Source organism: Anolis carolinensis, chromosome 4, assembly GCF_035594765.1.
Source record: "Anolis carolinensis isolate JA03-04 chromosome 4, rAnoCar3.1.pri, whole genome shotgun sequence".
In the NCBI taxonomy this organism is placed as follows: domain Eukaryota; kingdom Metazoa; phylum Chordata; class Lepidosauria; order Squamata; family Dactyloidae; genus Anolis; species Anolis carolinensis.
In genome coordinates this window covers 246,572,423-246,599,252 of record NC_085844.1, presented here as the reverse complement: position 1 = coordinate 246,599,252, position 26,830 = coordinate 246,572,423, and the positions used below count along the sequence as shown (strand labels likewise).

The 26,830-nt window shown below is 43.0% G+C and overlaps 1 protein-coding gene across 7 annotated transcripts in view; it reads left to right on the top strand.

Annotated features, from left to right (window-relative positions):
* The window catches only part of rtel1 (regulator of telomere elongation helicase 1), a 91,437-nt gene that overhangs the window by 49,999 nt on the left and 14,608 nt on the right, over positions 1 to 26,830 (top strand). For 3 of the 7 annotated variants that reach the window (XM_062979096.1, XM_008119603.3, XM_008119598.3), the window contains 11 exons: positions 770 to 885; positions 4,729 to 4,852; positions 5,025 to 5,175; positions 7,577 to 7,725; positions 9,065 to 9,160; positions 9,528 to 9,738; positions 11,167 to 11,304; positions 12,681 to 12,794; positions 15,409 to 15,654; positions 17,234 to 17,422; positions 25,625 to 25,756. In XM_062979096.1, coding sequence (XP_062835166.1) covers positions 770 to 885; positions 4,729 to 4,852; positions 5,025 to 5,175; positions 7,577 to 7,725; positions 9,065 to 9,160; positions 9,528 to 9,738; positions 11,167 to 11,304; positions 12,681 to 12,794; positions 15,409 to 15,654; positions 17,234 to 17,422; positions 25,625 to 25,756 — 1,666 coding nt within the window. The remainder of the gene's footprint in view (positions 1 to 769; positions 886 to 4,728; positions 4,853 to 5,024; positions 5,176 to 7,576; positions 7,726 to 9,064; positions 9,161 to 9,527; positions 9,739 to 11,166; positions 11,305 to 12,680; positions 12,795 to 15,408; positions 15,655 to 17,233; positions 17,423 to 25,624; positions 25,757 to 26,830) is intronic. The other 4 variants (XM_008119600.3, XM_008119602.3, XM_008119601.3 and 1 more) reach the window with 4 other exon arrangements.

Sequence of the window (26,830 nt, the reverse complement as noted above, 5' to 3'; positions counted from 1 at the left end):
CATGACTATTGTAAAGGTGTCAGTTGACTTGACTTCCTCTCCTGGTTTGAGAAGCTATTCTCTGGACTGTGTCTGTGTATGAATTTTCTGGTATTGGGGAAAATTTCCCCCTTTTGGTTTGGATTAAGGAATGGAGGTAAAAATACAATAAAGACAGGACTTTAGACGTTATGGTCCAGATGTCCAGCATTACGCTTATGTGACCTGGTCCTGAAGCAATCTACCCAGCAACAGCACACAGAAAAGCACTGAGTATATGGAGTATATGACGTTAAATACTGGAGTATGTGAGGCGTTAAACAGCCATCATTAAGCAACAATGGGGAATGGGCAAGCAAGCAGCAAGGGAAAAATGTTCATGTTGAGCCTTTCAGGTTTTTATTGTTAGTCAGAAGGGCCAGTTATTTGATGATAGGGTCAAAATGTTTTATCTGGTTTTCCTTAATATTCCTAAAGCTTAATAACTGCAACTTCTAAAGTTTCCCTGGTCGAAGATTCCTTTCCCCTTCAGCCTGGCTCTGTCTTATTTTGGCCTTATGATCAACTGCTGATCTTTCCTCTTCCATGGATGGACAGAAAGTCATGGAGACGATAGTGAACCGAACAATAAACAGATAGGTGGCGATTCTTTGCAGATTTGTTTCTAAGATTTCTCTTTAAAGAATAGTATTGTTTTCATTTTTTACTATTTAAAAAGGAGAAGAATAAAAAATCCAGAAGTAAAAGAGAGCACCCATCGCATTAATTTTCAAAATATCTTCCTTTTTAGTTTTTATCTGGAAACAGCTGGTACAAACAGCAGGCTTCTCGTGCAGTAAATCAGGCCATTGGCAGAGTCATCCGACATCGGCAGGACTTTGGTGCCATCTTCCTTTGTGATCACAGGTGACCAGCCTTTTTTCATTGGTTTTGGGGAGAAATTTTAAAGCAGATGTCCACCCTTCTCTTTAAGTTTTGTATTGCCACCGCCACCTTGTTCCACAACCTGATGGACCCTTACAGCACTGATTTTGTTTTCTCTACCATGAGGAAGCTTCTCCTTCAATGTGGATGAAGGAAGAGGTATTGGTGGTTGGGGAATGTGCGCTGGGTGTGGAAAGAGGTCATGTTACAAGTTTGGGAGATCAGAGGTGGAGAATAAGACACAAAATGTCTGAATCCACCTTTGTCTTCCCACAAACATCCACCATCATTGATGACATGGGAAAACTCCTCCAATTTAATTATTCCCAAGTTAATTATTCAGTGTTCCAAAGTATCTTTGGCCTTTCAAAAGGAGTAGAGTCAGTTTCTTTTACAGTGAAAAAGGAGTACATTGGATCAGATTAAACATCTGGAATGAAGTTTAGATTCATATGAATAAGTGTCTTAGAATTTCCAGTTGGCTTTCCATTTTTAGAAAGACATTCTTCTGACTGAGGTGATGGGTGAGCTAACTACCATTACAATAGCTGCTTTAGGAGTAGGTTTAGTCTTTAATATCTTTCAGCATTTTTGCCAGTACGCTTACACTCCATCCCTATGTTCCTTCAAAATAAATGGCAAGAAGGTAACTGCAGTCATTCTGCAAAGGAAGAAGGATTTTGGCAATATGCTTACATTAATGGGTAATTTCTATAATCCTGCATTTTTTCATTACAGGATGGTTGACAACACATACACACATATACGGTGTAAAATACAGCCAGGAAATTCCACCCATATAATCCTGCAATCCTGCTGCAAAGGAGAACACAGCCTTCATATAGGACTGTTTTAGGGAGTAGGTTTAGTCTATAGTTACACCTACTGCTATTGTAGTTTAATACCACAACAGCTCCATACTGTGGATTCTTGGGATTTGTAGTTTGATCAGGTGCTCAGAACTCTTTGTTGGAGATCCTTAGTGCAGTAAGTCAGAGAAGTGCTTTTTCCAAGTAAACAGAACTCCTTCTTGGAAAAATAAAATAAGCAGAACAGAATCCTACATCACATAGTTTTATTGTAAACTAGCTTGAGTACCTGGCAATGCCCGGGTTAATAATAATAATAATAATAACAACAACAACTTTATTTTTATACCCCGCCTCTATCTCCCCAAAGGGGACTCAGGGTGGCTTACATGGGGCCAAGCCCGAATAAAAACAATAGCAATATTAAACACAATAGACAAAAGACATGCACAATTATAAAAATTTAAACATTAGCCAATAAAAACAAATGCAAGAACTAATAAAAACATGGATTAAACATGGATTTGAAAAGGCCTTGTTGTTTGTGAACCAATATCAGTTTGGTCAGTTTGGTCATATGTTACACTGTGTCAGTGGTTCTCAACCTGTGGGTTCTCAGGTGTTTTGGCCTACAACTCCCAGAAATCTCAGCCAGTTTACCAGCTGTTAGGATTCCTGGGAGTTGAAGGCCAAAATATATGGGGGCCCACAGGTTGAGAACCACTGCACTATGTCTTAGAAAAAAAACTCAGTCTTTCCTGTTTTTTTAATGAAAGCTCCTATTAGAAAATGCATAAGGAACCACAATTCCCAGAAATCATGGGGCAACCTCCCAAAACTCCCTCTGTATTTACAGTTGGCCATGTTGGGTCTGTGTGCCAAATTTGGTCCAGATCCCCCACCTGCTGGGCCAGTGTACTCTGAATACAGGTGCCAAGGTCAAATCACCCCAAGTTGGCAGCGTTGTGTCTGTGTGCCAAGTTTGGTCCAGATCCATCATTGGTGAAGTTCACCAGGGTCACAGAATACAGGTGAACTATAACTCTCAGAGTTAAAGGTCAATCACCTTTCAAGTCCATCAGTGTTCCCAGTTGGCCATGTTGAATTTGTGTGTCAAGTTTGGTCTAGATCCGTCAATATGCAGATTTGGCCATGTTGGGTCTCTCTATGCCATGTTAGTGGGATTCAGAGTGCTCTTAAATTGCAGGTGAACTATACATCCCAGTCCTTACAACTCCTAGAAATCATGGTGAATTCTCCCCAAACCTTTCCAGTATGTTCAGTTGCTAATCAATTCCTGTTAGCTGTGTGCCATAGTAAAGGGTAGGAAAGGGTTAAGGGAGAGGCAGTGGACAGAGTCATTCAAATGACAAGAGAAAGAAACACTGAGATGTGCTTGCTGTAACCTGCAATGTCCTGGGAGGGAGTGACTTGGTGGCTCCTCAGCACTGGGAACTATAGCCAGTTTGTGGAGGTCAGAGGCTGTCTGTGTGAATGGACATCTGTTCCACATACACACGTACAGATTTTCACTTTTATTATGTGTATAGATGTCTGGAAGTCACTGAGTTGCTTTCCCTCCTACAGTGTTTCCCCGAAAATAAGACCTCCCCAAAGAATAAGACCTAGCAGGGGTTTGGGGGGATTGCCAAATATAAGGCCTCCCCTGAAAGTAAGACCTAGCAACTAAGGCTGCAGCAGAGTTCCATTGGGAAGCATGGCTGCCGGGCAGAAGCAGCACTCATTCATACACACACCGGAGGGAGGGAGGGAGAGAAAGTGCTTGCTGGCCTTGCCTTGCCTTGCCTGTCCCCCAGCCTCCGTGGCTGCTGCTGCGCTGCCGTTTCTTCCTTCCGAGAGAAGGCTCCGTTCCTGGCCCTGCTCCCTTTGCCCCCATGGCTTCTGATTGGCTCCTGGAGCCAGGGCAAGGGAGGGTTGGAGGGAAGGAAGGAAGAGGGCTTTCCTGCTCTTTCTGTTTCTTAAAGGTACAGGACGCATAGGGATTCTCCTCTCATCCTTATTCCAATCCTATGCCATGAAACTGATTATTTTATACTATTATTCTATTACCATATTATTATCATCATATCTGTTACTATTATTATATCCCATTATTATATTATCCTATTAATATATTTTATATCATTATATTATATTTTTTTCTATTATTATTATTATATCATTATATTATTATTCTATTCTATTATATTTTCATATTATTATATTATTCTGTTATTATTATATTCTATTTTATATTATCCTATTAATATATTTTATATCATTATATTCTATACTATTATTCTATTATATAATATTATTATTTTATTATTATTAGCATATTCTGTTTTATTATTATATTCCATATTATATTATCCTATTAATATATTTTATATCATTCTATTCCATTCTATTATTCTATTATATTATTCTATTATTATTATATTATTATGCTATTCTGTTATTATATCCCATTATTATATTATCCTATTAATACCATATTATTATCATATTCTGTTATTTTTATATCCTATTATTATATTATCTCATTAATATATTGTATATCATTATATTATTATTATTATATTATCATATTATTATTATAGTATATTATATTATTCATCATTCATGACTACATTGAAACTAGAATAGAGAGAAATCAGCGTGGAAACCTTGTGAAACCTAAACTGCAAGAGGTACCATAGATTGTTGCACATGTAAATAATGGTAGTAACAAGAAATTCTTGATAGGATTCATAGTTTGTCTGGTTATGCTGGTTTGTGATGACAACTACTTTACAGTATATAATAAATGTTCATTTTGTTGTTCAACAATAAATGTGAGCTCTTCTTCATGGAAAAATAAGACATCCCCTGAAAATAAGACCTAGTGCATCTTTGGGAGCAAAAATTAATATAAGACCCTGTCTTATTTTCGGGGAAACAGGGTATGTATATTTTCCCAGAAGTCCTGTTTTTCACAGAGTTAACAGGTGTTTCTTTTTCCAATTTCTGACAGGTTCATGAACATAGATACAAGAGCTCAGTTGCCTTCCTGGGTGCGCCCCTATGTGAAGATATATGAAAACTTTGGGCATGTGGTTAGAGATGTGTCTCAGTTCTTCCGTACTGCACAAAAATGTGTGGGTATCAAGCAAGTGGATATGAGAGCCCACTAGGGCTATGTCTAGTCTTCTAACTAAAGTATACATAAATTTCTCTACAAATACTTACAGTCATACTGAATTTGGCTGAGAAGATTATGTTTCTCTTGAGAAGTCACTTTTGATTTCTTTACTCCTCCATTCCTTGCAGATGCCAGCTCCAGTGCCTCGGGTTCCTTCTTGCAGCACCATTGAAGAAGAAGGAAACCCTACACCTTCTACTTCTCACAAGCAATTTATTTCTCTGACAAAAGCCAGCAATTTGGATGACCATGTTCCTAGTTTGAAAAGGAAACGAATGGGTAGGTACCTTTTCTTTAAAACAAGGACAAAAGGACATCGGTATCCTTTCCCTTCATAATATGAAAAGAAAAAGAACCAGCTACATGATGCCACAAAATTTCAACAGAATTTCATCAAGGTGTGTTAGCTATTGTCTCACGTATTTTAATGTTTATGTTTTAATATATGCTTTTATGGCTGCATTTTAAGTATGTGTTAATATGTAATTTTATAGGTTATATATAAATATGTTGTAATTCACCTGAAACTAAAAGGAGAGATTGGTAATATATATATATATATATATATATATATATATATATATATATATATATATATAAAATATAATATAATATAACATAATATAATATAAAAATATTATTATTATTTCTGCTTTCTAGGCCAAAGCACATATGACACTGATTGTATCATTTGCAGTAGTAATGAATTATGAATATTGCTTTCATTTGTAGTAAGGTTGGATGCAGACTGCTTCATTCAAGCAAATGAGTTGTGTTTGTGAACTGTTGAATTGGCAGGTGGAGTGAGATTGGTTGTCAGGGCTCTGATTTAACTTCGCTTTTGAGTCTTTCCATCCAGTCACACCTTGCCTTGATCGTTTCCTGAAAGGAAGAAGTCAGTGACCCCACAAGTACATGTCACTGAGAGGTGGTTTCCATATGTCCCCGCTGGCGCCATGTGTTTGAAGCTGTTTATTTTATTATTACTATAAACAAAAATTATATCCTGCCCTGCAGCTAAAGATCTCGGGAGCATGCAGTAAGACTAGTTCCGCCAACAATCAAAATGATTTAGAAGAGTGAAGACATTTTAAACCGTTGAACTAGTTAAAAGAAAACAGATGAAAGAGCGAATTAAAGTTAACCAATTTGATTCTACTATATACTGTTCTATTCTAAATGAGTGTGGAGGTGATAATTCTGCAATTGTAAACAGTTTAGAACAGCCAGTCCTTATGAATAGAACTCAAGAGTTTTGCTCAGAAATGTCTGGTATTGAAATTCACTAATGTAGAAAATAGTTTGCATTTGTCCGGAGGTGCTTACAATAATACTAGTGAAGAATTTTTCACTGTCATTTCACTGACTACGCTTTGTAGCCACTCTTTGCTGTTATTTGAATGTCCTCTGATTGAACTGAACATAGCTCTTCCTTATTCACCTCTTACAGTCCAGGCATACAGTGTTTGAAGGGTGAGTGAACAGGATGCATATTTGGGACAAGAAGGGAATATAAGTCAAAGAAACATCAGTCCCAAATGTTAGTTGATTAGGTTGCATAAATTCCATACTTAATGTGTTGTCGAAGGCTTTCATGGCTGGAATCACAGGGTTGTTGTGTGTTTTCCGGGCTCTTTGGCCATGTTGAGTAGTATTCCCTCCTGATGTTTCACCCACATTTATGGCAGGCATCCTCAGAGGTTGTGAGGTACAACATCAAGAGAAAATACTTCAGGAACATGGCCATACAGCCTGGAAAACACACAACAACCCCTTCCATACTTAAGTTCCACACTCCAAGGAGTCATTTTCCAGTGTTACATTACAAATCCCTCCATCCCCATCCATCAACATGTGAAGTTCATCTAGAAAGTGCCAGTTTGAGGAAACTTAAGAACTAAGAAAATAACAGTTTAGAAAGGCCAGTAATAATATGCAACTGGGTAAGAACAGGATCAATGAAATTAGCTGTTTTGGGTGAATTGTACGTTTGGTTTGTGGTGGCGGCTCCTTCTTTGGAGGCTTCTAAGCAGAGAGTGCATGGCCATCTGTCGGGGGTGCTTTGAATGTGATTTTCCTTCTTGGCGGGGTTGGGCTGGATGGCCCGTGAGGTCTGGTCCAACTCTATGATTCTTTTACATACCCCCTGGTGGTGCAGCGGGTTAAATTGCTGAGTTGCTGAACTTGCTGACCGAAAGGTTGGCAGTTCAAATTTGCAGAGCGGGGTGAGCTCCTGCTGTTAGCCCCAGCTTCTGCCCACCTAGCAGTTCGAAAACATACAAATGTGCAAGTGTAGATCAATACGTACCGCTCTGGTGGGAAGGTAGTGATGCTCCATGCATATGCTGCCGGCCACATGTCTTTGGAGGTGTCTATGGACAATGCCGGTTCTTCAGCTTGGTTCTCATTTCAATTTCTAAGCCGAATAAGATGTCATTGCATACCTGAATGGTCCCCTACCTAATACACTATCTGAACTTTTCCAGTAGTCTGCATAGTCTTCCTTTTGCATTCCCAGGCTCTAGAACAGGCATGGGCAAACCTTATCCTTCCAGGCGTTTTGGACTTCAACTCCCACAATTCCTAACAGCCGATAAGGAGTTGAAGTCCAAAATGCCTGGAGGGAGGGCCAAAATTTCCCCTGGCTGATTTAACCAGTGATCTATTACTTTTGTATCAGATAACGGAGTGGCCAGCCTATGTGTCGAGTACGATCAGGTCCCGGCCTCCTCAAAAAGGCAGCCTGCTAGCCTCTTGGATGCTCTGGAGAAGCATGACCAGAAGGATGGAGAGGCAAATAAGGAAGAAGGCTTGATGGGAGAAGAAAAGGTATGAGGACACTTTTCTGAGTGACTGTGTTAGTGGCGCCTGCATTTTCTTCATCCGTTGGATACTATTGTTAACTACTGTTTTCTACTCTGCGTGTTTTTAAGCTCCAGGGAATATATTATATATTAATGATATTTCTATGAGGTACTTGATGTAAACATAATTAATAATGCACTTGTACTATTTTGCTCCTTGTAGCTTTTGTGAGATCTTAATCCAGAGAACAACAGGGGAGAAGTTTAAAAAATCTAATGGTATAACTGAGGATGTTGCTCCTCTTGTTATAAAAATTCTGCCTCCTGCGATAAAATTTTCCTTCACTCCCAAATATATTAGCTTGCAGTAACTTAAAACATCAGTAATACATTTTAAAAACGGAGCCTTATAGATCCATAGAAAAACGGCAGGCAAAATTGTCCAGGAAAAGGTGAATAGAAGACTTCAAAATATGATTTGTTTTCAGGAATATTAGAAATTCTGGGACTGAAGGGGAAACTATTTTCATGGTTCAGAATTATTATTTTGGGGAACAATAATTTCATTTTATCCCATTCTCGTAACTACATCCCTTAAAACATTTTGAGCATCATGATTGCATAGTAAATTTTTCACACATATGAGCGTATCGCTTGTGGCTACTTTTTGAGAATCCATAAAGATGCAAAGTTCTAAACTTGTATTTTTAATCTATGTCTGATCAGGCTTGTCCCCATGTAAGCCGCCCCAAGATGGAGGCAGGATACAAAAATAAAATTATTATTATTATGTTATTATTATTTATATTCGAAACCTTTTTCAATAATTATTGTGGCAGTCCTGCTAATTCCAAAAGATTTCTAATTTTAGGAGTATTTTTAAACTTGTTCTTGTACAATTTTAAATTCTCAAAAGCATTTTGTTAAATGCTTGCAAGCATTTAAACAGGTTTTTAAAAATGTTTGAACTGATGCCTAATAGTGTAGGTTTTGTTTTTGTTTTTTGTTTGATATTTTTGACTTTCTCGGTAAGTTGGAGTAAAGATACCCTTGAATCATGTTAAGCGAGAGAAAGTTAATATCCGATTGATTTTGATACCTCTTGGCCTTGAAATGTCAGCAGGATTTAAGGAGAGAAATCACAGATGTTTTAGCCTGTTTTTTCCCCTTAACCATGACCTTCCATTATTTTTTTGGATCTCTCTCCATTGTGCTAATGTTTTTCCTGAAACTTCAGCCTTTCTGCCCCGTTTTCTTCTGTGTCCTTGAGTCGTTGAGGAAAAGGAACTCTTATCTTTATGCAGAAAAATGCTCCACAATGAAAGGAAGAGTCTTTATCCTTTCTATATCTTTTGTTTTTACAGGCCAAACGTTTATCAACTCTGACCCTTCAGTATGACAAAAAGCTTATGGATGGGCAGAAGGGAGTTCGGAAGAAAATCAAAATAATCAGCGCCATGGTAAGTTGTGTTGGAGCCTGCAATGAAATGACCTATTTTGAATATCCAGGTCTTTCAAACAGAAGTCTGTCAAACATTTAGCTACCACTAAAGCCATCAAAACCTCTAGGTATCACTAAAACCATCTTTTTCTCAAATCTAGACTTAGCTGGTAAGTTGTGCCATTTTAGCTGTGTGTGCAGTTATTGGATTCAGAAACTGCTTTCTAAAAGGCATACTTACTTAAAGCCCAATTCTGCTATTTAAAAAAGCCAATTCTTTCAGAGGACATAAGCCAGAATCCCCCCTTGGAGGAATCAGAAACAGTATGCTAAAAGGATTCTTCTCATGCATTTTACCTTTTTAATTGCTCTGTTTTAAATTGCAGCAAGCTAATAAAGCTCAAGACCCCTCTGAGCCCAAAACGGCTCGGGCTGCAGCTTTCATTGCAATGGTGAAGCAGTCCCTGAGCCAGCTGAATTTCGACTCGTTCTCACAGTCCCTGCACCAGTACATGGCCACCAATGACCTTGAGACTCTGTTGTCTCAGATGAGTGACCTCTTTGCCGAAGATCAGAAAAAGCACAACCTTTTGCGAGGTACTGTAGCTTTCTGTCCCTAAGCTGCTTTCCTAGAAGCCTGCCTTTATTTTGGGGAATGATAACTAGCCCACTCGCCCTACACAATAGCTACAAAATCAAACGAAGTGGCTAATATCTTATTAAAGAAATAAAATCTGTACTGAAATTCACATTAAGCAGCACAGTTGTACTATTGTAGAATGGGTTGTTATCATTATTAACATCATTATTATAATCATCATTATATAGCATTAATGCTGCCATTTACAAGGAATCTTCTTTTGTCCATGCCATTCAAAGCCTTCTTTAGGAATCCAAGAAGGAGAGTGATTGACTAGGCAATAATTAAATGCAAACTCTGCTATGATATTCCTCCCCTAAATATATAGCGAAGGGATGTATTGCTAGCTTATTTTTTGTTCCTGTGCCTGATTGCAAAATGAAATGGGAGAAGGAAATAAGCTTATTTTCAGAAAAAAGGAATAAATCAGGTCAGTTTTGTGGACCAGATTAAATGAAGCAACTGGTTAGATTAGACTCATGTCCATATTTCCCCAAATCTGTGCTCATTTGACAAATATTTTGATTCAGTATAAAGTTTATACATGTTCTAGTTTATGTGATGACTCAGGGCCCTCCCACACAGGCATATAACCCTGAATATCAAGGAAACAATCCCACAATATCTGCTTTGAACTGGGTTATCTGAGTCCACACTGCCATATATCTCAGTTCAAAGCAGATAATGTGGGATTTTTTTCAGCTGTGTGGAAGGGGCCTTAGTTATTCAATGTACAGTAGAGTCTCACTTATCCAAGCTAAACGGGCCGGCAGAAGCTTGGATAAGTGAATATCTTGGATAATAAGGAGAGATTAAGGAAAAGCCTATTAAACATCAAAATAGGTTATGATTTTACAAATTAAGCACCAAAACATCATGTTGTACAACAAATTTGACAGAAAAAGTAGTTCAATACGCAGTAATGTTATGTTGTAATTACTGTATTTACGAATTTAGCACCAAAATATCACGATATATTGAAAACATTGACTACAAAAATGGCTTGTATAATCCAGAAGCTTGGATAAGCGAGGCTTGGATTAGTGAGACTCTACTGTATTGCTGACATTCCCAGGTCAGTGAGGGGGGGGGTCTAAGTCAGACACGGGCAAACTTCAGCCTTCCAGGTGTTTTGGGCTTCAACTCCCACAATTCCTAAAACTGGTAGGCTGTTAGGAATTGTGGGACTTGAAGTCCAAAACACCTGGCGGACCGAGTTTACCCGTGCCTGCTCTAGGATGAATTTTTTACCCAAATTTCCAAAAGTACATTGAAATATGCAAGTGAGATTAGCAAATGCCTGTGAGCATATTCGTGTCTCAAACTGAGAAGAGCATAATTATCACTATGGACATATATTTCCTTTTTCTTCTTTCACTTACAAGAGTTTTACCAGTTTGTCCGACCGCAGCACAAAAAGCAATTTGATGAAGCTTGCCATCGCTTGACAGGGATGGGCTGTGGCTACAAACCAGAGCACAGTCTCCCCCAAGACGAGAGACTGCTCCTGGCTAAGAAAGCAGGTGAGAAACCAGAGAAGAGAGAAGGGCCTTCCTTGGGTCTTTCCTGTATGAAGTCATTGAGCTTCACTAGATCTAAAGCATCAACTGTTTTGTAAAGAGAAGATGCATTTCTAGGGAGAGACTGTGGTCCAAAGTGGTAGCAGTGAGAATACCAGACTCTCTTACTTTCTCTTAAAGGAGGTTTATCTGGTTTCTGCATCCCAGCTCCTCAGTTTTTGTGGAGCTACGTCCAGTTTTATGTGGTAACACTAGAACAGATACAGTTCCTACACTTTGGCAACTTCTGGGAAGAGCCATGGCTTTGGTTTCTTTGTATATTTACTAGCTTGGGTACCTATCGATGCCCGGGTTATTTGAAAAGGGCATTGTTTGATTTTGGATGCTAGGTATTCTCAGTTTGGTGTGGGTGATTCCCAGAATCATGGGGCAATCCCCCACGAACCCTGCTAGTATTCAAAATTGGCCATTTTGGTCTGTGCTCCAAGTTTGGTCCAGATACGTCGTCTGGCTGCAATGCTGTCTGAATAAGAGTGAACTACAGCTCCCGGATTCCAAAGGCAATCATCCCCAAACCTTGCCTGTATTCACAGTTGGCCCTGTTGGTTCTGTGTGCCAAGTTTGGTCCAGATCCATTGTTGGCTGGTTTCAGTGCTTTCTGGATGCAGGTGAACTACAACTCTCAGATTCCCCAGGGCAGCCATCCCAAAATCCTGCCAGTATTCACAGTTGGCCATGTTGGGTCTGTGTGCCAAGTTTGGTCCAGGTCCATTGTTGGCTGGGTTCAGTGCTTTCTGGATGCAGGTAAACTACAACTCCCAACATCAAGGTAAATTCCGCCTAACCCCTGGGGTTCTGAGTTCTCTTTGATTGCAGGTGAATTATACATCCCAGTACCTACAACTCCAAAACGTTCATGCCAGTTCTCCCCAAAACACTTCAACTCCCATAATTCCTCACAGCCGGTCAGCTGTTAGGAAGTATGGGAGTTGAAATCCAAAACACTTGGAGAGCCGAAGTTTGCTCATGCCTGCTCTATGCCATTTCAGTATTAAAAAGTATATTTATACACATACTTGGTATGTTTATACTATTTTATCTGTTTTACATTGGTTTAATTATGCAGTATTTTATTGTATGTTGAAACTGGGCTTGTCCCCTAGTGAGCCGCCCCGAGTCCCCTCTGGGGAGATGGGAGCAGGATATAAAAATAAAGTTGTTGTTATTATTGTTATTATTATTATTATTATTATAAAAGTAGGCACCTGGCCTTTCGTGAACACTCCCTTTAATGCCGTGTTTCTTGGCAAACAGTTGTAGAAAACCTGTTTTCAAAGCTCCTCCTTCATTTAGGACTAACTGGTTATTTCTACTATTAGAGAAGGAATGTGAGAAAAAAGCCACCTTTTCAGAGGGCTTGTGTGAACAGCTTGACTCCGAGCAGCACCTGAACAAAGGAAGATCCCACTTAACATCAGCATCAAATGCCACAGGTGTGTTCTCATGAGAACCGATGTATTTCAGTCCCAGTAGTTGTCTGGAGGATGAAATGGTCTCAAAGAGAAAGAAGGAAAGCAAGCAGACAGGCAAACTATCCCATGGGTTCAAGTCACACACAGTGATCAGGCAAATGTGAGAATCACAGTGTTCTCTCATTGTTGTGTTTCTGTTAAATGCTCCTTTGACATAAGGATTAAAGAAATGACACAATCATCCCAAGAAACATATGGTATTTACAAGTGAATAATTCTGAGCAATGTGCTGCTGGTTATGCCGATCATCTTGAGCTTTTCTCTTGCATGCAGTGATGAAAACCACAGTTTTAAAAGTTTATATATTGTTAACATCTTTGGACTTGTAGTATTCCTTAGAAAATGAGAACATATTTGTAGGTAACAAAGAAATGATGTATTCCAGCCTGCAGCATATTACATTTCTTTATAGTTCAACATAATTAACTGACTGCTGTTTCCCAGGAAGCATTGGTTGATTAAACATGCATGATATAATGGAAATTCTTTTCCTTTGAACTCAATGTCTGTTATTAGAAAACCTTAGGCTATTGTTGCATGAAATAAACTTCGAGATCATTGTGCATACACCTGTACACTTTAGCAAAATGCAGATGTGGTGCCAATTTGCTACTGCCAGGAACAGAACTGTATGTTATCTCATGTGTTTTGTGACTGTTAAGAATATCCTCATCGGTTTCCTTTTTCTGGGTATAATACATTCTAGTTTGAATTCTACCTGGTTTGAATATTATAGTGGTGTAGTTTTCATGTCTCTGAATCCCTTTACTGTGTGAAACTTGAGTAAATCAGGGTGATAGCGTCAGAACCAGAAGTGTAGATATATATGTAATAATAAAAATATATTTAAAAGCTATACACCCAGCCAACTCTAGGCTTGAACAGAAAGCCAAGTCTACTCTTTTTGTTTATAAGTTGACCTTTCCATGAGCCAAGGCTGTACTTTGTGCCCTTTGCAGACCTAGAGGCCATATCTGTGACATGCTTCTGAGGAGGGTGGCAAGTGCTCTAAAATCTTATGGGGCTTTCCCATCTGTTCTATACTTCCTAAACTGTCTGTTTCCAGAACATCTGCATCCTGGAGTTAGAGTTCCTATTTTCTTAACTTGTTCCATAAAGGAATGGCAAGAAGAGAAACTTCATCCTGGGGTATATCCACTCCCAACTGTAACAGTATAATAGTCGGGGCTGTTGCTGCCGCCACGTTTTTGATGTTCTTTTGTGGAGGAGGCCTTCCTGCTTTTTACTTCTCCTATACAAAGGAGGAAAATCCCCTTCACGTCATAGATTATCTGTTGATGAGCACTGATAGAAGGTCATAGATAGCCAGAAGAAAATTAGCAGTCTGACAACAGGTTAGAATGGAGGAGCAAGATTATAACTTTGCTATACATTGTGAAATAAAACTACAGCATTAATATTGAGGGCACGCTACACAGGTGAGACAACCCATGTAATGTGCACCTTGGACAGGTTGCTATTGGGCCAACTCTGAATGAAGAAGTTGTGGCTAAATTAGGGGTAGTAAGTGGACTCAGTATTGGAAGGTGTGGAACTGTCAAGTAGACTTATTCGTCTTTTGGCAACCATATCAGTGAGAAACCTTCAAGACACCCCATCTTTAGCAGCCATGTTCAGGTCTTGGAGACTCGGGGTCATGGCATCCTTGACTGAGTGTATCCATCTGGAATGTGGTTTTCCAGTTTTTGTACTGCCTTCTACCTTGCCAAGCATTACTGTCTAGTGAGTCATGTCTTAATGATACGGACATGATATGACATTATTATTATTGTTTATTATTATGTTTAGTTATACCCTGCTTTTTCTCTCCACAAGGAGACTCAAACCAGCTTACATTAAAAGCATTTCAATACAATTTAAAATCTACAAACATTAAAACAGAATTAAATATCAATAGTCTTTTAACAATCAAAGTTAAAATCCATAAAAACATATTCACATATTCAAGCTAAACATTTATTGGGGAAATAAAATACAAACTGTGTTGTTGGAAGCATAACTGCCAAACTATGTGTTCCCTGGGATCCATATGTAACCTGAACATAAAAATTAAGAAAGCAAATGAGTACTGTACAAAAAGATGAGAAGAAAGGATTAGCTGAGTAGGGAATGGCTGAAGTAGGCCAAGTTATTTTCTGAACGACATACAGATTGATGATCTAGCAGTAGATTTTACATATATGGGACAGCAGTAGTATTTCCTTGCAAAGGCAGATACTATTTTTTGCTACATGGGGATGTTATTTTGATAAGTAACTCTTGAGACTGTTTCTGCTGCAGTGCTCTGTAAGAATTGGCTGAATTCTGGTCTATGTTTTATTGTACTGGTCTATGTTTTATTGTACTGTCTATATTTGGTTTAGTCCCTGTTCCTAGATATAACACTTCATTAGTGGCAATGTTGTTGCCCAAATTTGTGCCACTCCACTTTAAAAAATAATTGCAGGGATTGTATTGTTCATTTTTCCAGAGAATTTCTGAGATACAAAGCAATTCGGATACTTGTTCTCTCTGCAGTATCATAATGTGCCTTACCCTCTCCTAATTTTCTCAGCAGGAAATTGCTGCTATAAGACTGATGAACCTTTGCAAAAGCCACCCAGCTCTCTAAAGGAGGAACACAACCAAAAAATCCGGTCAGCCTATCTGAATGACCTCAGGATCGCATTGGACAAAAGTAGCTTCAACAGCTTCTTTTCAGCGCTGTCTGCATACAAAAAGACAGACGACTATGATGCTTTGGTGTCTGTAGTGGCAGCCGTCACCACCGAAAAGCCAGAGCATTTTCACCTGCTACAAAGCAAGTATTGACTTCCTCACTTTCTTTTGCAGTGTGCCCTGGCTGTGTAGCTGGATCTTTCCTAATCATGCCCTGTTGCAGATAAGGCAATGCTCCCTATGTGATCATAGCAGATTTCGCTAAGGAGTTGCACAGCAGAAAGAGCTCCATTGTTACAGTTAACGTCTGGCAGTTCCATCCTTAAAATGATATCTTTTCAGCCTGCCAGCATCACAACTGAAGGATTTCTGAGACACAGTTTCTGCACATCAGGGCACTGGGAGATAACATCTCTGCACTCTCTTGATCGCAGGCCATGTTGAAATCACGAACCTGGAGAGACCAGACAGGATCCTACTCTAGCTGTTGGTTTCTATGCACACTGCGATTAAGAAAGCGCAGCAGACATCATTTTCCAGTGCCCCCAACCTGCAGTGCCTGGGAAACACTTCTGTTGAGGTGCTTCTAGACCAGTGGTTCTCAACCTGTGGATCCCCAGATGTTTTGGCCTTCAACATCCAGAAATCCTAACAGCTGGTAAACTAGCTGGGATTTCTAGGAGTTGTAGGCCAAAACACCTGGGGACCCACAGGTTGAGATCCATTGCTCTAGACTGAAGAGGTAAATTTGGGCAGAGGGGGTTGGCGGCATGTCCAGTCATTAGTGACTGTAAACACCAATCTCTAGGAACTGGAAGTTTATGATCTTGTGGCTCCTGAAGAGGGTGCCAGCTGTAGTTTTTTTCCAGTTCACAGACTCTTGAAAATTATCCATGAATTCCCAAGTTGAACGCTTGGCTTATATGGAGAGACACATATTTCTTATCTTAGTGTAACGGATGGATGTTGTAGAAATTGACTCAGCATTCCAGATGTGAATCATGAGCTGTCCTGTTAGGCACCGAACCCAAAGGATTGGCTAGAGATCTCCACAAAGCTTCAGACCCCTCCTAAGTTGTGTGTTTTATAAGAAGTAATGAGAGTGGGTTTACTAGCAGCCAGATGATTACTTGTGAGGATAGCTGGGAGTAAAGAGGAGACTGTTTCTGCTTCCATTAAAGACATTATTGGGGCAAATACTTGAGTCTTTCCTAATAGATATATTTGAAAAGCACTACAAAGTTTACTAAAATAATTTTAGTGGATCATTTTTAAACTAGTGCTCTAAATAAGTAATTGGGACCAAAGTAATTTACCACTAATTTGAACTAAGAATCTCTGCCACATACACAGCCAAGAATGATTCGTTTTTTCATGTTCTTCTTGTGATATGGGAACCAATCCCCATTATTTCCCTGTCATTTCTGCCTTTGGTATGAAATTTTCTGCTAACTAAATAATTCACATATTTTGTTAACTTTGCCATTATGTCACTAATGTTATTTGTTTACTCCTACAACCAAATGGCTTCAAAGTTGGGTCTTCCTGACTTTAGAAATCAGACATTTGCATAAGGAGAGTTCTGTGATGAGACAAAGTTGTTTTCCCGCTAATTAAAAAATACATAAAATAGGTCCTCTCTTTTCATGTAGGAGTCCCTAGCTTATTACAAATTACCTCTGAGTCATTGGATATATTATGTTTATATTTTTCATTGACAGGGTTCTCTATGTTTGTGCGCCCACATCACAAGAAGCAGTTCAGACAGATGTGCAAGGAACTGACTGGAATGAGCTGCCCTGGCGAAGGAGGAGAAGGGGTTCATTTGCCCGCCCAGAAGGATACAGAGAGCTCATGCCACAATCCAAAAGAAACTGAAAGTCAGGACAAAGCCGCCAGTCCAATCCCAGGTTTGGAAGGCTTCTTTCATGGACATTTTCATGCTCACAACATAATACGGTTCTCTCTTAATTGAAGGAAATTGGAGCAATCCATTGAGCAAAGACCTTTTCATAGGAACAAGCTCCAGATGTGTTTATATGTTATTATGCTTTGTGGGAGTTGTATTCCAAAACACCTGGAGGGATGAAGTTTGCCCATGCCTGCTCTTTGGGATAGAGTCTTGAAGTCCCATCCAGCAGCTCTGAATATTTGAAATACTTCTCTTTCCTCTGTTCTAACTTCCAGCTTCTTCATCAGAATTACATTCTTGTTTGATTTGGCAAACTTTTTTTTGTCAGTGATTGAAAGGAATTTGTTGTTGTAACTATAGTAGTGTGGTTCTTGCAAGAACGAGTGAGGCAATCATGTGATACTTCCTCATGTCCAAGCAAAATCCCCAAATTCTTTGGATTGTGAATTGAATGCCCTACTGTTGATTGCCAAAGGGAGGCTAAAGGCAATCTATGATGAAACAATATCACACCCATGTGGACACTATATTTTTTCTTCGTGTACTCTGTGAATGCACACTAATGGAGAAGCTGCGCCTGCGCAGGTTCCGACGGAAACTCTTCCAAGCTGAAGTTCAAATTTTGGCGGTAACCACGCCCCCCTTCCCAAGGGGCATATAAGGCAGCCCCAGGCGCCCGCTCCCCAGTTCCTTTTTTTCCGCCGCAAGGTTCACTTCGGACTCTTCGCATGTCTACTACTCGTTTCAAGCGTTGCACGCAGTGTGCTGCTAAAATTCCTGACTCGGACGGCCACGCCAAGTGCCTCTTCTGTCTTGGCGAGGCTCATGTGGTCAGTACCTGCCGTTTTTGCCTAGCTCTCACGGCTCAGGCCAGAAAGAACAGAGCCGCGAGGCTTAGAGCGGCGCTCTACGAAAAATCTCTCGCGCCAGAACCGACTCCGTCGACGTCGGGTACGTCGGCGTCCTCAGCTTTGAGAGCTATGTCGGCGCCACCAACTAGGCCTCCGGCGGCCAAGGCTCCCTCGGTCTCGTCCAGAGCGTCCAAGGCCTCCAGGGCCGCTAAACCGGTCAAACCACCGTGTACTGTGACGACGGCGACCGTATCGACCCGCTCCGGAAAGGTGGGACCTTCCTCGACGTCGAGCTCTCTGGCTTCGGTGACCTCGATCCGCTCTCGTATCGGTTCCCCTCCGTCCTCCTCTGCTATCAAAATAGCCTTTAAAAGGGCTCACGAGGAGTCTCGCCGAGCGCAATCCGACTCAGCTGTGGTTCCTCCCACACCTGGCAAGTCCCTGAGGGTTGCATCCAAGCAACCGCCGGCGAAGAAACGGCTAACTCAGCGCTCCTCCTCCTCGGCCTCCTCAAAGAAAGACCCGCCATCTTCCTCGACAACTTCCTCGAGAAGGTCTTCTCCTATTGTACCAGCCCAGAGGCCTAGAGACGTTTCTCAGTCTCCATTGCACCCCCTGTCTGATGGGGAGCTGCAGGACTCGCCCCACCACTCTACCCAAACGGTGGTCAGGGTGCCGGTGCCGGAGCCCCTCGCGCCGCCTCGCTCGTCGCGCCAACAGCTCTTCCCTCCCACCTCGACACCGGAGCGTGGCAGACAAACGGCACGCCTGGCTCGGGCAGCCCAGGCCTCAGCCTCTAAGGACCTTCGGCCTCCGGCCCTCTCTTCCCGCGAGGCCTTGCCTCCTCCTGAGACTGTGATGTCTTCCCCCCCTCAGTCCCCCCAAGGGGCTGAGGAGGAAGATGTTGATGTCGACCGCCCAGACTCTGTCCTCTCGGCCTCGGTGGTCTCTCTCGGTCTCGACCTCTCTCCTCCCCACGACGCGTATGAAGCGGACCCGCCTTCTCCTACTGACAATGTTCGTGCTTTCGCTGAGCAAATGGTCAGGATGGCCGACGCCCTGGGTTTGGAGATAAAACAAACCTCCAAAGCAGTGTCTGACCCAGTCTTCAAAAGGGTGCAGGCCCAAGCTCCGCCGGCCACGCTACTCCCCTTTCTGCCTTATCTGTTGGACGTTATCCAGGCTTCCTGGAAAAACCCTTCCTCCATTCCTCCGACCTCGAAGAGGATCGAGACTTGGTACCGTACCGACGATGATACCCTGGAGTGGCTCAAACACCATCCCGACCCTAACTCCCTGGTCGTTAAGGCCTCTCAATCCTCAGGTCGTCAGTCGAATACTCCGGCCGACAGAGAGGGGAAGCGCTTCGACGCCGTGGGTCGAAAACTTTATTCCGGAGCCCTTTTGCTTTGCCGCATGGCGAATTATGGAGCCTGCATGGGTGCCTACCAACAAATTATCTGGGAGAAGGCGCAGCCCTTCTTCGCTAAGATGTCGGACGAAGACCGCTCCGTCCTCACTACCCTCCAACAGGAGGCAGACTCGCTCGCTCACCATCAAATACAAATGGCGAAGCATACAGGTGATACTGCGGGTAAAATGATTGCCCACGCGATTTCCATTCGCCGCCACGCCTGGCTGAGGTCTTCGGGCCTCTCCTCATCTTCCAGACAGGTCATTGAGGACCTTCCCTTTGACGCGCTCGGACTGTTTCACGCCGGTACCGATGACAAACTCAAGTCTAATCATGACTTTAAGATTCTTGCGTCTAAATGTGGTGACCAACCTCAACCTCAGCGCACTCGCTGGTTCCCGCACCGTTCCCGCCGTTTCCCGCCGCAATCTTTCAGACACCATTCTTTCAGGCGGCCTTCGGGCTCGAACAATCAAGCCCATCACCAACCTCGCCGGGGACCTCATCCGCAAAAGCAACGCGGTCGATCCACCCCTGCTCCTCCGCAGCCTAATCGGCGTACCTGACGCCAACCCCTGCCAAAGCTCCTCGCCCGCTACCGCTGTAGAGCCCACGCTGCCTCGTCCCTTCGGTGTCTTTGCAGACCGACTAGCCCCTTTCTACAATCAATGGGACTCTATTACTTCAGATGCATGGGTTCTCCGCATTGTCCAAGACGGCTACGCCTTAGAGTTCATGGACCTCCCTCCTACAGGTCACGTTCTCCACTCAAACCCCTCCCCAGAGATACTGGCCGAAGTCGAAGCACTACTGGCCAAAGGCGCTATCCGTCCCTCCCCCCCCGAACTGGACCCTTTAAGTTTCTTCTCCAGATACTTTACAGTCCCGAAAAGAGGAGGCGGGCTGCGCCCGATTCTGGACTTAAGGGCACTCAATATATTCATTCGCCCCTCCAAATTCAGGATGGTCTCTATTGCCTCTATCCTCCCGATGCTGCAGCGGGGAGACTACTTTGCCTCTATAGACTTACGAGACGCCTACTTCCACGTGGCGATACGAGAAGCGCACAGACGGTTCCTATGCTTCAAAGTTCTCGACCAAACCTACCAGTTTACCGTTTTACCCTTCGGTCTCGTCACGGCCCCGAGGGTCTTCACCAAGGTTGTCGCCGCCGTAGCGGCCCACCTCAGGCTACATGGCATCACGGTCTTTCCTTATCTGGACGACTGGCTTCTCGTCGGGCCCGACCCGGTTCTTCTCCAAAATCACGTCTCTTTCACGCTGCGTCTTCTAAAATCTCTCGGCCTCCAACTCAATTCCGAGAAGTCAAATCTCTCCCCGTCAACCCGAATCCGGTTCATCGGGGCCCTCTTCGATTCCGTCGCAGAGACTGTGTCACTTCCGTTCGACAGATTCCTGGCTCTCCGCCACCATATCGCCCTTTGTCGTTCTGCCCGGAGGGTCAGAGCCCGTGTCATTCAGGTCCTTCTAGGCCACATGGCCTCCACGGTCCTCACGACCCCGTTTGCCAGGCTGCGCCTTCGGACCCTGCAAAGGTGGTTTATAGACACTTTCAAACCGTTCCACCACCACAACTCCAGATACCTGTCGGTACCGTCGTCCGTCCGCCAGTCTCTCTCATGGTGGATGTCTCACCAAAACGTGTGCAAGGGCCTTCCTTTCCATCCAGCCCCGCCATCGCTAACCATAACCACAGACTCCTCCACCTACGCTTGGGGAGCCCACATGGACGGTCTGACGGTTCAAAATCTTTGGTCCCCGTCAGAGAGGGCAAACCACATAAACTTCCTCGAACTTCTCGCCATTCTCAAAGCCCTAAAAGCATTCTCCCCCCTCATCCGCCACAAGTCCATCCTCATTCAATCGGACAATCTAGTAGCAGTATTCTACATCAACAAACAGGGTGGTACGGGTTCGAGGAAACTGATGCTCCTCTCCTCTCGTCTCTGGATTTGGTGCATAGCCCACGGCGTACAGATCTCTGCAATCCATCTACCGGGCGCCCAAAACGGCTTAGCGGATGCCCTCAGCAGGATGACTTCTTCCTCTCACGAATGGAAGCTCGATCCCGAGGTCCTCGACGGTCTGTTCCGCCTCTGGGGGCGCCCTACTCTGGATCTCTTCGCGTCTCCCCACAACGCTCAGCTACCCCGCTACGGAGCGAGGCTCCCCCCGAACTCTTTCCCCGGCTGCCTAGGGGATGCCTTCCTTCTGGACTGGTCGGCGGAGATGCTTTATCTTTTTCCACCGATTCCCCTCATACCGAAAGTTCTCGAAAAACTTCTCTCGATCTCGGTCACGGCGATTCTCATAGCTCCGGCCTGGCCCCGCCAACCGTGGTATCCAGCCCTTCTTCGCCTCTCCAGAGGATCGTTTCACCCTCTGCCTCTCTCGCCGCACCTTCTCTCACGGGAGGACGGCAAAATTCTTCACCCGGACCTTTCTTCCCTTCATCTCACTGCATGGAGGATTCTTACCTAGCCTCCCTTCCACAGAATCTGCAAGACGTCCTGCGGGCAGCCCATAAGCCGTCTACTACCAAGGCTTATTCCTACAAACTCTCTCGCTTTCATGCCTTCCTTCGATCCCGTAACGTCGACACCTTCCCGACCTCGGTATCGGTGGTCCTCGACTTCCTCATGACTCTCGTCGAGAAGAAACTTTCTCTTGCCTCTATAAAAGCTTATCTCGCAGCTCTTTCCTGGTCTTTTCAGCGCCACGGCCAGCCATCTCTTTTTTCTCACCACCTGATCAAAACTTTTCTCCGGGGCTACAATAACATCTGCCCGCCGTCGCTACCACCTACGCCGGGCTGGAGCCTCGAACTTGTTCTTTCTCAACTGTCTTCTGCTCCCTTCGAACCGCTTGCCTCGACCGATCTACGCCTGCTCTCCTGGAAGTTGGCCTTTCTGGTGGCGATCACGTCGGCACGACGGCCATCCGAGCTCGCTGCCCTCAGAGTCGACGAGCCTTATCTTCGTTTCCACCATGACCGCGCTGTTCTTCGCCCGGACATTACCTTTCTTCCTAAGGTGGTGTCAGCCTTCCACCTCAACCAGGACATTGTCTTACCAGCTTTCTTCTCTAACCCCTCCTCTCCTCTCGAGCAAAAACTGCACCTTCTCGACGTTCGGAGAGCACTTCTTTTCTACAGGGACCGTACTAAGGACATTCGTAAGTCACAAAGACTCTTTGTCGCCTATGCCCGGGACAAGTTGGGTAACCCCATCTCTTCCCAAAGACTGTCCCACTGGATCGCTCAGGCCATTGAGTTGGCCTATGAACTGGCCAAGCGACCTCCCCCTCCTTCCATCCGCCCGAGGTCGACTAGGGGCCTCTCGGCGTCGACCGCCTTCCTTAGGGGTATTCCGCTTGACTCCATATGTAAAGCGGCTATCTGGTCAAACCCTCTCACGTTTGTCTCTCACTACAGGCTGGACAATAAGGCCCTTAAAGACTCGGCCTTTGCAAGATCAGTACTCTCATCTTGCCTCTCCTGACTCTCAGACGTTTTTTCTCTTCATATTCACCCACAGGTGACTCTCTATACCTCTCCTTCAAGTTGGACGGGGTTTTTTTCCCCATACCTGCCTCTAGGGATATGTTTTTTCCCATGATTGTATTGAGCAGTTGCTCTGTTGCTTTGTACCGCCTCGTTGGCCCTGGCGGATATGCCAAAGACCAAGATGTGTTTGTCCCTCTCCCCCTGGGAGAGCGTTTATATGCACTACGCAATTGTGTATTTTTCTCTATCATGTTTATTGAAAAATTCCTTCCATGTTATGTTCTTCTTCTATGATGCTCATGTTGCATTGCACTGGTCCTTTCGGACAATTTATTGCACTGGTCCCTTGGGACGGTTATTTTTTCTATGTCCTAATAAACACGTGTTTGGACATTCACTGTTTGTCGAGTTTTGCCTTGTCCCACCATCCGGGACCTTAGCGTGTTAGTCTCCATTAGTGTGCATTCACAGAGTACACGAAGAAAAAGGACAGGTTGCTTACCTGTAACCATGTTTCTTCGAGTGTACTCTGTGAATTCACACAAACCCGCCCTTCCTTCCCCTCTGGCAAACCTCTCCCTTTCTCGTTGCCTTGGCGGCGTAGGAACTGGGGAGCGGGCGCCTGGGGCTGCCTTATATGCCCCTTGGGAAGGGGGGCGTGGTTACCGCCAAAATTTGAACTTCAGCTTGGAAGAGTTTCCGTCGGAACCTGCGCAGGCGCAGCTTCTCCATTAGTGTGAATTCACAGAGTACACTCGAAGAAACATGGTTACAGGTAAGCAACCTGTCCATTTCTTAGTTTGACACCACTTTAGATATGAAAAGGTCCACTACTAGAGTGCCTCAGCAATGAAGGACCAATGCCAGCACTTCTGGATGGAGCATCCATTCGTGGGATTAATTCTGTGTCCTGTTGAGTGAGTCCGCAAGGACATTGTCTTCCCAGAAAGGTGGGCTGTGAGGACCTTGATGTGTCTCTTGAGTGCCCTGAGTCCAAAGCTATTGCATGGAATAGTCTCTCCTTGTTTGTTGAGATAATACACAGCCATGGTGCAGTTGGTCAAGGGTTATACTACAAAAGAGTTTCAAAGAAGCAGAACACTGTCCATACCCCATATTTCTAAGAAATTGATATGGGGAGTTCTGTCTGAAGGTGTTCATAATAGGTTTGATGCTGAATATCACCATAAGATTCATTGCTTGAAAAAGATAGTTTTCGTATGTTGTGGTTGTTAATTGCCAGCAACTGCCAGACTTTAACTATTGGTGATGTAATGAACAAGATACCTCTCAAGTCAATGTGTTAGTAGCAACCCTAATCAGGTTTTGCCAATTTAGGACTGTGGCTTTGTTCAGTCTGTCTACCTGTATCGTGCTCTTTTTATACTGCCTTCTGCTTTTATACTGCCTTCTGCCACCCCAGTGAGCCCTTATACTACTCTTTCAAGGCCTAAATGGCAGCTGCAGATGTAACATTTCATAACTTTCCTTCCTACACATGTATTCCCTAACCATTGCTTGGTTTTCTCCTTGGATTTTGCCAGCAAAAAAAAAAAAAAAAGAGGCAATGATCTGCTTTCATCATTTTGACTTTCAAATAAATTTTGCAATTTCATCTTTGGCTTTTGTATTTGTTGCACTCATATTGTATTTAATACATTAAGTGGTGCAGGCAATCCCCAAATTATGAACAAGATAGAATAGACTTTATTGTCGTTGTACATCATATAATGAAATTAAATGCCATCTCCAATCACATTATATATGTACAAATTACAAAACAAAGCACCCATCCTTCCACATTGTAATTGCTCTTGTGATTTGTTCTGAAGTTGAATTTATATGTAAGTCAAAACACGTGCATTTTAAGTGTAACTCCAGCCTGTCTCTGTGTGTGTGTCTTTCTCTACATATATAGAGAGAGAGAGGGGGGGGGGGGGCAGCTTTGAATATTACAGGGAAGAGTTAACACCCATGTGGGGTTTGTTTTCCTCTCTGCCCCTGTTCAGAAGATTTCACCTCACTTTCTGTCCCTGTGATAATTGGATTTTGAAAAAAATGGGTTGTTGTAGAACAAGGATTGGTGCCAAAGCTTAACTGGAGATCCCTTTCCCCCATGATAACTCTTTCGGGAGTGAATTTCCCTTCCTGGGGTAAATTTTTCTCACTTCCTGTTATCTCATCCCCATTCTTAATCATAAGTCATTTGTATGTTGGATGTTTGTAACTCGGAGACTGCCTGTATTATGATTTTAAATTGTTGGAAGCCGTTTTTAATGTGTAGGCACAAAAAGGGTAGGAAAGCCATTTGTGCCTAAATGAGGGAGCAATACATACATTGAATCAAAATATATCTCTGTGTTACCTTTTGTGCTTTTCTGAGGTGCATTTTTGTAATATCTTCTGTAGGGACCTCTAAGAGCATGACAGCACAGAACATCCAAACTGTGCCCTCTTCTACATCGCAGAAGGCCAAAGGAGGCTCCCCTGGTTTACGAGCTCCCACAAATTCTGATATTCTTCCCATTTCCCCAGTAGGAGGTAGGTATATATAAATCAAGCAGAAATCTTTACTCCTAAGGCATCTCAGCTGCCTTGGAACACCATGAGTGCCATATTTTAATTGGGCATTTGTTTTGGTTGTACCAAATTTCCAGATTCAAGTTTGAATCTGGAAAAGCCTTCTCTGGGGCTTGATAGTCATCTGTCAGGGTGCTTTGAATGCAATTTTCCTGCTTCTTGGCAGGGGGGTTGGTTGGACTGGATGGCCCAACTCTAGGATTCTATGGTCTTTCTCAAAGAAATGTCTCAGGTAGCACAGTTGGGAGAATTTTGGCTGCCTGAAGCTTTGGAAAGCTGCTGCTGTTGTGTCGGGTTAGACAGAAAAGTACTAAATGTAACAGTAAATTGAATGCCACCTTCCTATTTTCAGCTGTTCTGAGGAAGTACTCCCATCTTAACTGTTTACTTGTCTGTGCTGGGAAAGGAGATCCCTTCCTTGAGTTATTTTCCATTTGAATATTGCTTTATTTAGACAACCTCCTCTCCATTCATGTTCTTTTCCCCTAATTCCTGCAACAGATGTGTTCATGAAATAAACTGGTTATCATACTGCTTTTCAGGAGAAAAGTGTTTATTTTGGTTTTGCCTTGGCTAAGCCCATCCAAAGCAACTATTTCCAATGAATTAAAAGCAAGCAAACAGTCCCAGCCAGCTGGCATGCAAAAATAATTCTTGAAGGAAAAAGATTCCATAGTGAGCCATAATTAGGGATTTATATCCAACCAAAACAAGATTGGCCTTCTCTTGTTATCATTGATGGGCAAAAGTAGCCCTTCAGTTCCCATCAGGACTGGGGTCATTGGAGTGTCGCTACAGTACAGTACTAATCCAGGCAGTCCTCATTTATTTATTTATTTATTGTGTCAGAAGCGAATTGAGTATACAGTTATAATGGATAGAAAAACCCACAAACAACGTTGAAAACTTGGCATTATATTAATTTCTTTTGACCAGAAACTGGCCACTTGGCGTGCCTCTGGTGTGACTGTAAGGAGGTCCTCCTTGCGCATGTGGCAAGGCTCAGACTGCATTGAAGTAGGTGGTCTGTGGTTT